Below are 15,818 nucleotides of genomic sequence, written 5' to 3' on the forward strand. Positions count from 1 at the left end.
CGCCCGTGCAATCCCTGCTTAAGAGACCCCGGAGTGGGGCGCTCGCCCGAAGCCAGGCCGCGTCCGCCATAGTGCCTGGCTTGGAGGTGTCGCCGGCGCTGGGTGAGGGCCGGAGAGCGGCAGGGGGGCAAAACAAAAAGAGAGCCCCGAAGCCCTTGCCGTTGCCCGGCGGTTTCCGGGCCTCCTCTCGCGGTTCGGGGCCGAAAGGCGACGGGAGCGAAAGGCGAGAGAAGCGCGGAGCACACGGCGAGAGGAAGCGTCGGGGAGCCTCGGCGGCGTCCCCAGGGTCCGCCAAAGCCACCCGGCCGCTGGCTGGGGCCCGGGGTGGTGAGGAAGTGCTTCGAGGCCTAGTTGAGGCCTAGTACCGGCTTTGTGTCTGAGGCGGCGGCGGCGGCGGCGGCGGCGGGGGGGAGGCGGAGCCGGGGGCGGCCTGCGGGAAGGCCTCTCCTCCGCCGACCGCGCGTTTTTGGCCTAGGCCGCGGGCCGCTCGTGGCCTCCGGGGAGCAGGCGACAGGGGTTTGTGTGTGGGGGGGCCTGGGCCTGGGGAAGCTGACGCCGGTCGTCCGGAAGCCAGGAGGAGGCGAGAGGCCGCTCGTGGACTCCGGGCCTAGGCCCTCTCCCCCAACCTTCTCCCGGGGCCTGGGTCACCCCAATCCACGGAAAGAGAGACCAACCGGGAGGTGCGGCCGCGCTATGGACCCCTGACCCCGCGGGGTCATTCGGACTCTAACGTGTGGACTGACCGCTACTGACTGCACCGCCTGCCCCCCGTCTCCTGCCGGCCCTTAGCATGAGCGAGGGGGACCCAGCCGGGTGACATTGTGCCCGTTGGCGGATTCTCGATTTCCCCTTTCCCCGTCCTCGTCCGCTTCCTCCCGTATGAAGTGCTTCTGAGTATCGGGGGGGACGGGGGGGGTTCTGGATTATTGTTTTTACGAACCCCTGCTTGTGGTTGGGGGGGTATTTAATCTGAGGCCTTAGGGTCCTTCGGTGTCTTTTGAGTGTTTTGTGTGTGTACATATTTTGCTCTTGAGTTTATAAATATACATATATTGAGAGTGTCCACGTCTCCTCGCTGAACCTTAGGAATCCTTTGGCACCATGTCCTGTGTGCATTATAAATTTTCCTCTAAACTCAACTATGATACCGTCACCTTTGATGGGCTCCACATCTCCCTCTGCGATTTAAAGAAGCAGATTATGGGGAGAGAAAAGTTGAAAGCTGCCGACTGCGACCTGCAGATCACCAACGCGCAGACGAAAGAAGGTAAGGGCCACCTGGGCTCCAGATATTTGCTGGTTGGAGATGGATACTAGTTGTGCTAGATACTGGTTGCCTGGCAGAAGGCTGACCGCCATTACGTCTCTTGTGGGACTGTTCATTCTAATACTTCTGATACAACTTTTATTGAGACCCCAGGGTTGCAGCGGTCGGCCTGGGAGCTTAACTGGTTTATTTGATGTCTGCGTACGTGGGATCATCGGTAACAGGCTAATCTGAAAACGTGCAAGTCTGATTATTCTTCTCAAATGTTAATTAAAATGAAGATTTCAGTGGGAGACGGTGAGGGGTGTTATCCAGGTTCTTGGTGTTCTTGCCTTGTGGCGTTTTCGAGCTTGTTTTTTATCAGAAGGCGGGGAGGAGAGCGTATGGAGGCTTCTTAGGTGTTAAAGCAGCAGTAGAGATCCCTCTCTTAACTTTCTAACCTGACAACGGTGTGCGGTTCATTGGCAGGTTTTATGTACTCCTTTTCTTCCTGTCCTTGTGTACTTATTTTTATTTTGGAGTTGCCTGTGTTTTGGAGAAGGGATCCTCACTTAAGTATTTCTTAAGGATTTAATCCAGCCCGTCTTTAATGTTGGAATTGCTTTTGGAACCTGATGTGTTCTGATGTCACCACTTTTGTGCGTAAATTCCAGAATTAGTAATAAAGTAATTAAGTGGTTGAGTTTTCAGTTCATCATATTACTCTTAAAATTTAGTAGCAATTTAGTAAAGATCACAAGTAAAGGCTTTTCTTTTAAAGTAGTAATTGCTAGACTTTACATGATTATGTTGTTAACTAGGATACTGAGAAGAGTAGGCTGCTACCACATGAGTTTGAAAGATGCCACTGATAGGAATCTTTAAGTTCTTTCTCCTTTTTAAAAGCATTTTATAATGTTGAAAATTTAACGTTCGATGTGACAGTGTGATAAACAGTTTCTTCAGATTCTGGTTCTGCACTTGTTTTGGTTTCTTTTTCTCGGTGTTGTAATGCTGATGTGTAGTTTTCAGTAGGTCAGTCTGGGATGAGAAGACATTAAGAAGTTCTCATTAGCTTAGGGTATTTTATCGATCACTTAAATTTGGCTTAAGGTGTGACTTGGGTTCTTTAGTTGAAATTGGGGGAGTCCCTCACTTGTAGCCTATTTGGGGTTTGGGGTTTTGTGGGGGTTTTTTGGGTTTTTTTTTTAAGATTTTATTTTTAAGTAATCTCTACACCCAACGTGGGGCTTGAACTCACAACCTCAAGACCAAGAGCCGCAAGCTCTACCAACTGAGCCAGCCAGCGCCCTTAGTCTGTAGTTTTTAATAGAGTAAATCTTGTCATGTAAAAGAGCTGTTTCCCATTTACATCCAGATATAAGTATAATTGTATTATGTTAAGGAATGGCACTACTGGCATGACTCAAAAATATTCATTAAGAAAGAACTTTACTCACATGGTAACATGGGAAAGAATATTCTCTGCTGCCCCCACCGCCTTTTAAAATGTTATACCTAAGGGATACCTCACGTGAAGCTTTGGTGATTGTAATTATGTGTAGAATACTTACAGAAAGGAAAAATTGCTGGTCATCTTGAACAGTTGAAAACAGCTTTTTAAACTAGCATTCAAAAAAATACCTTAGGGGCGCCTGGGTGGCTCAGATCGTTAAGCGTCTGCCTTCGGCTCAGGTCATGATCCTAGGGTCCTGGGATCGAGTCCCGCATCGGGCTCCCTGCTAGGTGGGGAGACTGCTTCTCCCTCTGCCTCTGCCTCTTTCTCTCTCTCTGTGACTCTCATGAATGAATAAATAAATAAAACATTAAAAAAAAAAATACCTTAAAGGAAATACTCTTGTCTTTAAGGCCGCCAAAAGTGTCCCTTAAGTATTGCAGCCACACTTCACAGGACAGATGGGTTTATAAGAATTTCAGGACATAATGATATGTTAATGATACTTAACAAATGAGAGGAAGAAAATACAAATGAAAGTAAAGAATATTAAGACAATTTTAGTCCTATAACCAGGCAGGTTTTACATTTTACTGGAGTATTAAATGATTTTATCATAGACTTTGTGCATTTTCTCCACCTAATAATTGAATACAGTTTTGTTAGATTGGAGTAAGTTACAGTTGGTGGAATTCTTGTCCAAAAATCTAAGAGTTTTGTGACATTGTGTTATTTTTTTTCTTTTAAAGATTTTATTTATTTATTTGACAGAGAAATAGGGAGAGCAGGAACACAAGCAGGGGGAATGGGAGAGGGAGAAGCAGGCTTCTTGCCGAGCAGGGAGCCCGATGCAGGACTCGATGCCAGGACCCTGGGATCATGACCTGAGCCGAAGGCAGACGCTTAACGACTGAGCCACCCAGGCGCCCTGTTTTTTTTTGGTTTTTTTTTTCTAAGCCAGGAAATTCTGTGATGTATTATTTTTACAAACCCTAAAAGCCAGGGAAATGTTCTGCCCAGCAGCATATTTTCTTTTATATGTTTGTGTCAACTGTCCTTATTGGAGAAAGCTTTGATGTTAGATTAAGAGAAGGAGCTTCTGGGGAGAGAATGTGCGTTTTGTGCAATCCTCAAATTAAGAGAGAAAAAAATAGCATTGATAGTAGCACAGAGGATATTCACTTAATGAGTTTTACGGGAAATAGCGTCCAATGTCACAGGCAGCTGAGTAAGAATGGGCAGGGTTTTAGCACCATCCAGTGAATTAGAGAGTGCAAAATAAATGTTTATAGCCTCAGAGTTAGGAGATTGCTTAGGAGAAGATGCTGAACTGGATCACTTTAATTTGTTTGAATTAATGTTTAAATTACCCAGTATATCACATTTCTGTAAAACATTCCTTAGAGTTTTGGGAATCTGTCCATGTTTAGGACCCTTAAATCTTGATTAGACCAAAATGCTTGGATCAAAATTTCATTTTTTTTTTTTTTTCAGAATCTCATGTTTTAGATTTAAGGATCTTGCTCCTTTATTTCTAGACTGTCTTTCAAAACAAATCCCAAATGATCTTCCTATATTTTTTAATATAGCTTTTCCATATAAACTTGTTTTCCTACCTTTCAGCTTCCTCCCCCAAAATGCAACAAAATATACCTTCATTCTGAACTTAAGTGTGAAAGATTTGAAAGCTGAGAATGAAGTATTTTTAAAAGACTCTTATCTTTTTCCATTTCTCAAATTCATCTTGTTTTTCATTCCAAAATCTATGGTCTTCGTATTTTTGGATCAGAAATCACACTGGCACCTGGAAAATGTCTTTTGAAGCTAACAGGCTACTTAGTAAGGTATCTTAAGGGTAGGAAGTCACCAATGTAACTCAGGTACTTAAAAGGTCAATCAAAGCATCTGGTGTTGGGGCACGTGACTTTTAGTCTGACAGTACTGTGCTGATCAAATTAATAAGCTGTCTTGGAAAGCTACAGTGAATGCTTTTGAGAGTTGTTAACATATTCAGAAAGTCTGTCAAGTGCTTGACACCCAAGTTTTGTTTCTAGAATTTATTTTTTGGGGCGCCTGGGTGGCTCAGTCGTTAAGCGTCTGCCTTCGGCTCAGGTCATGATCCCAGGGTCCTGGGATCCAGCCCCAAATCAGGCTCCCTGGTCAGCAGGAGGCCTGCTTCTCCCTCTCCCACTCCCCCTGCTTGTGTTCCCTCTCTCGCTGTGTCTCTCTCTCTCTGTCAAATAAATAAATAAAATCTTTAAAAAATAAAATAGAATTTATTTTTTGAACATCTCCCATCTTCCAGTTTTTCTTACTCAGAGCTTGCTTGAAATTTGGAACTGTCATGAACTATCAAGATAATGATGATAGTCTCTAATGGTCTAGGAAATTGCATCTCTCTGATTGGATACCTGAGAGATACAGTCTACTACTTGAAATATACTGCAAAGAACCCTTTCTTGAACAATTTAGTTTGTAACAGGAAATAACTAATAATGTTATTAAAATTAAGAGAGTATATATAAGCTTAAAATGCTCACATGTGTGATAAATTGAAATAACTGGAAGAACAGAAGTAGTCAGCCACTGGGTGCTGAGTAACTTAAATGAAGCAGGTAAACCCCATAATCTTAAAGAGTGAACCCTAATACCTGAATGGGGGAGATGGGTACATTCTCATGTCTATCTCCCTATTTTTGTTTTTAGTAATTTTACAAATTCTTTCCTCAGGAAAGTTTTTTTTTTTAAGATTTTTTTTTTTTTTTAATTTATTTATTCATGAGAGAGAGAGGCAGAGGGAGAAGCAGGCTCCCCACGGAGCAGGGAGCCCGATGTGGGACTCGATCCCAGGACCCTGGGATCATGACCTGAGCCGAAGGAAGGCGCTTAACCGACTGAGCCACCCAGGCGTCCCTCAGGAAAGCTTTTTACCCATAGTTAAGTTAATTGGTCCAGGTTCTCTTTTAATTTCATTCTTCCAGAAGTATTGCAAGTAATAGTTTAAAGAGTAGGAAGAGTAGAAAAATAGGATCCATTCATCCTCCCTGTTTTCTTCTCAGTGACATCACTGTTCTTCCAGTTGGCTTAAGCCAGGAACCCAGTTTTTTATGCCTAATTGCTCTTTTTCCTTCATCATCTCCCCCCCCCCATTAAATCCATTGATAGCCTTATCAGTTCTACCTCAAACATTCTGATTCTCTTCCTTTCTTCATCTGTCACATCCCAGCACAGACCATCATCTCTTACTGTGACTTCGCAGCAGCCTCCTTTTTGGTCACCCTCTTTCTGCTCTTGTTCCCCTCTGGATTCATTGTCTATATAGATACGGGAATTATCTTGTTTGTTATTAATGTAAACCAAATTGTCATCATTTTTGTTTAAAATCCTTCAGTGACTTCCTGTTGTTCTTAGAAACAAAATATAAATCAGTGTGTGATCTCTATCTTTCTGTAGTTCAAGTCATTCTTCCTTTCATTATCTTCCAGCTATTCTAGACTTTTTATGATTTTTTTTTCCACATGCTTTTCTTTCTATCTGAAACACCCTTTGTCCAGCTTTTTTGCACATCTGGCTGGTTTCTCAGTCTTTAAGTCCCAAGTGTTCCTTAGAAGAGCCTTAAATCATTGTTCTCTCCAAAGTTGCACTAATTGTTTGTACTAATTGTTTTTACAAAACTCTTTTCTCTATTCAAAACATGTCATAATTTCTTTAGTCTGTCGTTTTTAGTAATACTCAGGTTGAGGGGCTAGGAGGGACAGAATGACTTCATTTTAAATAACAGCTTTTTCTCATAGTTTAGATGCTTAGCATTACTAGCTGAATAAACTAAAGAATGACTTAGTCTTACTGAGATTTGGGGTTCCACAAAAGTAGAAGCGCTAGAGCCAAGAACCTGGTGACCATATTTGGTGTCTTTTGAAGAGAACTTCCTATGAGGACTTGCTTTCTTTTAACTTTGGATATTTGTTCTGACAATATCAGTAATCCAGATGCAAGGAACATGTAGTGATTAATGCTCTTTTAAATTTAAGTTCATTTTCCATAAATTTTATGTTTGGTTGAAGTTTTCTAATTCTTGAGGCCTGACTTCTCTAAATTGCCAAATAGAAATTCAACTCTCTATCTTTTTTACAGAATATACCGATGATAATGCTCTAATTCCTAAGAATTCATCTGTAATTGTTAGAAGAATTCCTATTGGAGGTGTTAAATCTACAAGCAAGACGTATGTTATGTAAGTTTTTTTTATCAAATCTCATGTATTTAAGTCCTCAAAATAGACTTTTTTGTTTCGTGAGAAAGAAGTATTTTAGAACTGAAGTCATTACCTTAATAAGTATATCTTCTTAATCCTTAAAACTGTGAGAATGGGTTTGTTTTTTCCTGGTTTCTTCCCCCAGTTAATCTGTAGTTAGTACGAGCTATCAGGAAGAATTTTTTGCTATATTATATAAGTGTGTTAAGAGATTTGTCCTAAATATTTTGATGGCATCCAGAGTGTTCAGTAATGCTAACATTTGCTTCTCAATAAGGGGCTTTTGTTGGGAAGCTATAGAGTTTATAGGATTTATGGAATCAGGCTTAGGTTTGACTTCAGTAGCTGCTTCACACCAGTTGTGTGACTTTGGATAAGTTATCTAAAGCCCCAAAATAGATTTCTCAAAATAATATGGGGATATGAGTACTTAGCTCAAGAAGAGAGCTGGAGGAATTAAACAGTGCCTGGCCCATGGTAGACTCCCATTACTGAAGTAAGAACACAGCAGTATTTTAGCACCAGCCTAGAGTTTAAGGAATTCATGAAAGACCCAGGATTAAAACATATCTTTTAACTTTCCCTGCCTCCTTGCAATTTTAATGGTGTTAAAATTATAATAATGTGAAAGAGGTAGTGATTTCCCCTTAGAAGTTAGGTAGCCTTATTTGAAATTTTGGCAAATTCTACTTTTGGCTAATGAAAAATTCTGGAATTTGCCAGTCCTAGGAAATGGAATCTGTTCCTGGAATTGAGGTAAAATAGTCATTTCTTGGAGGTTTACCTCATATGGGCAAGTATTCATTCTAAAATTATTGTCATTAATTTGCTATAAAGTTATATTCCATGTCGTAGCATTTGGAGATCCTTTTGTGTAATATCTTGTATAGCAACAACTTAAAAACCTGCATACTTTCTTTTTCTTATAAAAACCAAGTGAATTAGGTGCTTTTAACTTTGTGTAATTGTAAGAAATTATAAGGGAATAATTAATTCCTAGAATTTAGTGTGAAATTATACTTTACTGATTGCTTTTTAAAAACAGTAAACATTCGGGCGCCTGGGTGACTTAGTCGTTAAGCGTCTGCCTTCGGCTCAGGTCATGATCCCAGCGTCCTGGGATCGAGCCCCGCATCGGGCTCTCTGCTCCGCGGGAAGCCTGCTTCTCCCCTCTCCCATCCCCCTTGCTTGTGTTCCCTCTCTCGCTGTGTCTCTGTCAAATAAATAAATAAAAAATCTTTAAAAATAAATAAATAAATAAAAATAAAAACAGTAAACATTCAGTTTTCAGTTGATTTTTTTTTTTGATACTAAGAAACTCATAGGGAGAGAATTACTTGAAGTACATGGGAAAATAAATTGCCTCTTAAAATTGTGTGTTAATTCACTATGTGTGAGATTTCTTTTGTAATCTGTCTCTTGCCTCGTAAAATGCCTCTGAGTTTATTGAGCAAGTACTATTAAACAAAAGCTTCATTTTTATCCCAGGACTTGCAAATCGCATGTAAACTTAGAAACTCCTTTCAGATGCGCACTAACTTTTCTCTGTAGTCAGGATAGCATAAACTTTAACTAAGCATTTAAGCACTGTATTTAGCGACTCAACCCCTGTCCCCTTTCCTGTGAGGACTTTTAAAAGAATTTCTTCTTGGCCTTTATTTGTATGTACTTTAAAAAATCAATTTGTTCAATTCTTCATAACCATCAGACTCGGTCTTTGAACTAATATGCTGTCAGACTACATTGCGTTTTTCTGGAAGTTAGAATTCTTGTTTAATCTTTGGTCATTGTTTTGAGACTTACAAGAAGTTAAAGTAACTATCAACCTGTCTTTCTGGATTTGAAATTTAGTTTTTGGAGCACAGCCATTTCTCAGGGATCCAAATTATAAATGTTAACAGTGAGTGGTCTTCATTTAAGAAAATCTGATGTATGAAAATTTACATTTGTTACCTGTTAAAAAAAACGGGGAATAATGTAATTTGGTTGTAAAGTCTATTAAGAAACAGCTACAATGTTTCTTTTCCTTTCTTTCCTTTTTTTTTTTTTTAGATTTTATTTATGTATTTGAGAGAGAGCACACACGGGGAGGGGAAGGGGCAGAGGGAGAAGCAGACTCCCCGCCGAGCAGGGAGCCTAATGGCAGGGCTGGATCCCAGGACCCTGGGCCGAAGGCAGAGGCTTAACCCACCGAGCCACCCAGGTGCCCAAGAAATAGCTACAATGTTTCTTAACAAAAGATCTTCATACTACCTGTGAGAAAACATCTATTGTAAATGGCAGGTTACACCTATTCTAGAATTCCTTAGTACGGAATTTTATTTTATTTTATTTTATTTATTTTATTTGCCACAGATAGGTCTTAAACTATTTAAAGGTGGTAAAGATTAATCAAAGTAGTGTACTTATTATTACTTAGGAAATTGGTTGTTTTTACATCTTTATACCAGAGGAAATTTGTGTTCATAAAGATACGTGATTAGAGATATGTATTAAGATGTTTTAGCACAAAAATCCATAAATAGCTGCTCATAATTAATGTTATTTTCATTTTTGTTTATTTTTTAGAAGTCGAACTGAACCAGTGATGGGAACTTCAAAAGCAGTATGTAAAAACACAATCTCACACTTTTTCTACACATTGCTTTTACCTTGATAATGTAGCAGTGAAGTAAATCATTTAGAACTTAATATCCAACTGATCATAGTACATATTGTAAATAAAATGTATTTTGATGACAGCTCAGTTGAATATGGATATATGTGGCATAATTTGCACACTTACTTTGTAGAAATGGGTAATTTGTGCCCCCCAAAAAACACTGTTTCATATTAAATGATAGCATCCTCCCTGTATGACACTGTGTTGTACAGTTAATGTATGATTCTTTTTAGCTCATGTAGGTTTTACACTAATGAACATGATGACATGTTCTACATCTGTCTGTCTATAGTTAGTATTTTGTATGTATGTACAGGCTGTTGTGTGCTTTTTGTTTCTTGCAATAAAAAAATGTTTGGAGTGTATATTTTGCCATTTTCACGTTGTATCACTTAGTTTTTGTTAGTTTTTTTTCTGCCTGATTGATGGCTTTAAAAAATGCATTAGCAATGTGCAAAGCTAATGTTAAAGTTTGATGCTTTCTCCAAGTTCAGACACATACAGAAAAGAGCTTTCCAAAGACTTTTGATGCAGCTTTATTACTTAGTTTTGTCTTATTTGGCAATTTCAAGCTTTTATTCTTTGTTTATATCTGTACTATAAAGTGAGACCTGAAATTGGGCCCCCATGAGTATATGAATGTCTCATTGATGATTTATACAATTGAGTACATTGTTTTTAAGTTTTAATACAAGGTCTTTCACTTCCAGCCTGCTTAGTTCTCCAAATTCAAATATTTCCCTCTTTCTCATAAAGATACTAAAATGCTGCATTAATTGTAAGCTCATTGAAAGCTGTAGCTCATCAAAGGTAACTCCCCTTAACCCGGGATAACATCTTAATTTTTATGATCACAGCTTAAGTATGACACCATGTTGACTTGGAGGTCTTAAGTAAAAGGTGGCAGTATTCCTAAGTTGTGGGGTGACACATCTGTTTCAGAGTGTAGGGCTGTAGTAATTGGGTTCTGTAAACTTGATGGTTCTCGAAACATTTTACTGCTCAGGCTTGATCTGTACACAATACAAGATGTCTTCTAAAATCTTGATTTAGAATTCAAGGGTATTGCTTGCTGTTTCACTTTATCTTTTTAAATACTACTGATCTTTAATTGTGTATCAGGCATTTCACTAACCTTGGATCATTGCATCTTAAACATGATAATATAGAATATCTGAACTTTGGACTTGTTCTCTGAAGTATATGGCCTTTAGTTCTCATGGAACTAAATACGGTGATTCAAAGATCAAAACTTAGTGTTTTGGGGTTCCCCCCGCCGGGGATATATGGGGTTTTTTGGTTTTTTGGTTTTTTGTGGTTTTTTTTGGTTTTTTTTGGGCTTTTTGGTTTTTTTGGTTTTTTTGTTTTGGTTTGGTTTTTTGGTTTTTAAAGCATAATGCTGTAAAAAACTGTCCAAGTTTCTGTTTTGCTGGTGATTGGTTTAAAACTGATTTTATGTATCCAAATGCTAGCACAAATTAGAGTGACTATCCTGGTGACTGTAGTAGTTAATGTAACACATTTTGTATAAAGTACTTCTATATAGTATTTAAACTAATTCAGATGAAGTTTTATTTCTTGAAAAGTTATTTCCTTTTTGTTTATTAGCATGTGTATAAACACAAATCACATGTTCATAAATAAAGTTAACATTCTTTTAGCCTTGTGTGTTCCCTGGCATGTCTGTATTACACTTACAAGAAGCAGTTTATTTTATGCTTATTTAGGTTTCTCTTTTCTTTTTTCTTTTTTTTCTTTTTTCCTTTTTTTTTTTTTTTTGATACTTTAAAAGTGGCTTTAATTTTTAGGTAGAATGTCTAAAATGGAGACATTAGATAATTTAATATCCCCATCATTTATTTGCTTGGGGTACAGTTGCTGGCGTTTAGGTTGAGAATATATTCATCAAGCATAATTAATGCCCATTTTACAAATCACCTGTTATTGTACACATTCACAAAAGTCAAGTAAGATAGAGCCACCAAATCAAATTTCTAAATTCTGATTAATAAAAGTAAATGTGTGTACATTTTTGGTAACCTAAGCCAATTTTGATCGAGGATGGCTATTTCTATCTATATTCCTGAGCTTTGTTTTATTTAGTCATCCTTCCATGTTGGTACTGCAAAGCTGGATGTTCTTCCTGCTTACTAAATACCAGAATTGCATTTTGTAGGATCCTTTAATTTCAAGCAAGGGTAGGTAGCATAAATTTCAGATTCTTTCTCCCAGAAGCAAGACCACAAATTAGATGTGGGGAAGTGGGTTAATTTTAATGATGTCCAAAGTATGCATTGATTAGTTTTTTTTTAAGACTACTTTTTTTTTTTTTACATGGTGCATTTTTTTTAATCATTAGTATCTGAGAGTTAATACATGTATTGATGCTTAGGACATGTAAATTCCTAGTCATTTTTAAACCATTTCTTGTCAGTTTTCACTAATTTCTAGTACCTTGCTATATGCAGAAAATAATTGGATGCCTTTCTCAATTTGTGGTAAATTTTACTGCCTTGTGGATTTTAAGGTATTTAAGGTGCTAAAGTGATTGTTTGGTGGGAAAAAAAAGTGATGTAGTTGTCGAGTATCTGAACTTTATAGGATACTAAAGCAAGTTGGCAGAAAACTAAAAGGGCAAGAAAGCCTGGCATAAGAACCAAAAGACAGCTCTATCTTAGGAATGGGAAGAACAAAAAATGTTAGTATTTTAGTTCCAGCTGTAAGAAAGTTAATATAGCTGCTTTCTTTTAAATGATCAGTATTAATATTCTAGATAGTAATGGATTTATTTTGAAGAGCTATTTTTGTTTCTTTGGTTAGAAACATAGATGATGCTTGACAGTAATTTGTTCAGTTCTTGTTACTTAGATTCAGGTAATTCCTAGCTAATGTAAACTGTAACCCTCTTCAAACTAGATGATCAGAATTTATTTGGATAAAAATAAGGTATTTGTGTACTTTTTTTTCTTTAGGCTTCCCTTTGAGATTAGTTCTGTAATGAAAGAGCACTTAAAAGCTAGATGAGAATAAGAACACGTTGGTGGATTATACGGTTGTGTATTAGGAATGTGGAGTTAGTGCATTATGAACTCTGCCGCCCCTCAGTGGGGAGCTAAGAACCTTTTGTTTAAATAAGCATCCCAGTAATAATATCCATTAAACTAACTTTTAAAGCCCTAAGATATTTATAAGGTGTATTCTAAATTTAGCCAACATTATTTTTATTTATTGACCTCCTACTGTGGTAGGCATTGTGCTAAGAACTTCATATTGAAACTGGTAACATTTCTATTTGGGACTCTCAGTCATGCTGCTTTTATTTTAATACTCTTAGTTCTCTGGAATATTTGAAAAATACCTGATGGAGACTCACTTTGTTGTTGTTGTTGTTTTTCTTTGATCCAGACATTTCGTTACATCGTCTCCATTTTAAACAAGAGTTCTGACCAATAATGCATGAGAAATTTATAATCTGTTGAATAAGCAACCCAGTTACTACCTAGGAGGCTAATAATGTTTTCATTTTGGAACACTTACAGGGAAATCATATCTTTAGAGTTATATGCTAAAGGGGTGTGTATGTACACATATACACACACATACACTTTAAAAAACTGATTAAAATAATTTCAGGGATCAAAGAATGAAAAAAATTTTAATATCACATTTGAAAATACATTTTTAAAATCCTTCTTACATCCTTCAATATATAATACTTGCTCGCTCCATTTGATTAAATTAACTTTCTTCACACATTAAAGTCCATCCTCTTATGATAGCCCTGTTTGCCTTTGCCCCAGGCTACCTTTGGTTTCCCTTTTTTTGGCTTAACATCTTTGCCCTGATAAAGCTGTGGTTTCTTTGGCAAAAAGCCATTCTTACTCTTTGTATGGGAGAATAAACAAACTTACTCAGAATGAACAGTACATGCTCAAAAATAGAGAAAAAAGTAGCAATTATGTGGGAGCTGTTTATTAAAGCAATTATCTGAGCCTTTAAAGAGCTGCTTGTTTTACAGTGTTATATAATGGCATTCCAGGAAAGTTAGATTTCTTACTCTCTCGTCTAGTATACATTGTCTTGAGCATTATCCGATTTAGAGACCATCAATAGACACGGGACTCTTTAATATTTAGTCACTGCTCTGAACACATTTTCTGTGATATATTTTTCTTTACCCTGTTGTTCTTTTTTTCATTGTAATTGAGTCCCTTTCAACTTTAGCCTTTTACTGTGTGTGAAATACGTAGAGAAGGGTAAAGCAGGGTGAGCTACAATTTCAGCTTTAAAACTGGAAATAACATTTTTTAGAAAACTTCTAAGAAAATGCCCAATATTTGAACATTAAGTGGCAGTAGGGACTAAATGATCACTTTCAGATGTTTTCAGTGTGGAACTTGAATGTGTGTTTAATTTTTTGTGAACAGATTGATGACTCTTCTGCGTCTATTTCTCTGGCCCAGCTTACAAAGGTATATATATATATATATATATATTCTTGAAAATATAAATCTTTTTCTAACATCGTATTTTTTTAATGTGGAACGCAATTGTTTGAAGAGGGGTTGGGGGAGGATGTATTTTGCGAAAACATTGTACACATTATTACTATCCTGTAAAGAGTAGTTGCCGTTTTGAGAAGATAGGGGGAGTATTTTGGCAGCCTCACCATAATGTTGGAGTGTTGTTCATCTTCAAGACAGAAGAAACACATGAAGCTACACTTACTTGGTTTTTTTTTTCCCCTCATACATTTTGTTTAATTATACATTGGAAACTAACAAAGTTCTGGAGGAATTTCCTGGTTTTGGCTGTAAATTATGTGGACTTTCTTTAAGCAGCCAAAATAGAAGCTTTCCTTTACATGGACGATTGCATGGTTATTTCTTGAATATTTGAATTGATCCCATGAAGGTCAACATTTTAAATGTGTTACAATTGTTTCTTTATGCTATAGACTTGTAGTCTGTCTGCATTAGAAAAAGTTTTAAACAACCTAATTTGTTTGAACACAGACTACATGAATTGTGTAAATGTATAAAGCTGTTTGCAGGAATATACCAATGTGTATGTTTGGCAGAGGGGCAAATTGTTACCTCCTGAAATAATTGTATATGCCATGTTTTGCGATAAAATTGCTTGCATTTTCTGCTCAACAATGTGTACTTTTGTTTGGGAAAGCACTAGTGATGGATTTAAAACAATAGATGTAGCTTGCAAATCATGCCTTAAAAAAAAAGACATATATTACAGAATAGGCAGATTTTTGAGGACCAAGAAGGAAGTCTTCCAATTTTCCAAAAATCCTTTTTTCCCTACTATCGGAAATGTAAAACCAAACTTAAGTAACCAAGACTAATGAGTTGGATGGATTTTCCATTAGTGCTGTCCCTATCTTATCCTTGGCTTTGTTAGAGGTTGTGTCCTTTTCCCCTAGAATGTATCCCCCAAAAATGTCCTAGTAACAAATAAGCTTTTTAAGCTCTTGTTCCGGGAAAACTAAACATTAAAATTGATGATTCTAAGACAAGTGGGCTGAAACCATCCTCTCTTACAATTTTCTAATGCAAAGTGGTCTAGCATAGTTAACCTCTTAAGCAGTTTATAGTTCATGGTTTTAATTCTTATGTGCTGTAAGGACCATATTTGAGTTTTGGTCTGTTCCTACCATTGTTTCTTTGTGGGAAGCAGTTGGGGAATTTTGGAGGTTTGGGGGATTTTTTTTTTTTTAACTATTTGTAAATTAATGTTTGGGTTCAAACAAATTAGTTGTTCAACATCTGTAATCCAGTTTTCTGTAAATGTTGCTGTTGTTCTAAGCTCTGTTAATGTTAAGCATTCTTTGTATATAAAATTACAATAAAATGTTAAAACTGGTTGCTTGTTTTGTGGATGAATGTAAAGATAAAACCCAATGAATGGCTGATGTGAGTGCTAGATGCTTGAAGGTTAAAGTTATTAGGACTCACTCCCTTAGACCCTGCTTATATCTAGACTATTCTGTATATAATACCTTAAAGATGAATGAAGTTCATAAAACTTTGGAGAGTTGAATTTATGAGTGCTCAGTTGCATGTGCTTTGCACTTAATTTGAAACTGATGCTACTACTTAAAGAGCCTTCTGGCTTAATACCAGCTGCATAATATGTTCAGTTGTTCTACCCACAACCCTACCTCCAAGTTGTTAGTATTAAGTCT

General features: G+C 37.5%; 1 protein-coding gene across 2 annotated transcripts in view; it reads left to right on the forward strand.

Moving 5' to 3' along the window:
• RBBP6 (RB binding protein 6, ubiquitin ligase) overlaps positions 1–15,818 on the forward strand; it is a 32,466-nt gene continuing 16,648 nt past the window's right edge. For both annotated transcript variants that reach the window (XM_054507555.2, XM_045875173.3), the window contains exons 1-4: positions 1–1,267; positions 6,837–6,936; positions 9,526–9,562; positions 14,047–14,091. In XM_054507555.2, coding sequence (XP_054363530.1) covers positions 1,102–1,267; positions 6,837–6,936; positions 9,526–9,562; positions 14,047–14,091 — 348 coding nt within the window. In that variant the 5' untranslated portion in view covers positions 1–1,101. The remainder of the gene's footprint in view (positions 1,268–6,836; positions 6,937–9,525; positions 9,563–14,046; positions 14,092–15,818) is intronic.

The sequence above is a fragment of the Mirounga angustirostris genome, unplaced genomic scaffold (genome assembly GCF_029215605.1).
Source record: "Mirounga angustirostris isolate CCGP_5_RB_7025 unplaced genomic scaffold, mMirAng1.0.hap1 SCAF_5, whole genome shotgun sequence".
Taxonomy (NCBI): domain Eukaryota; kingdom Metazoa; phylum Chordata; class Mammalia; order Carnivora; family Phocidae; genus Mirounga; species Mirounga angustirostris.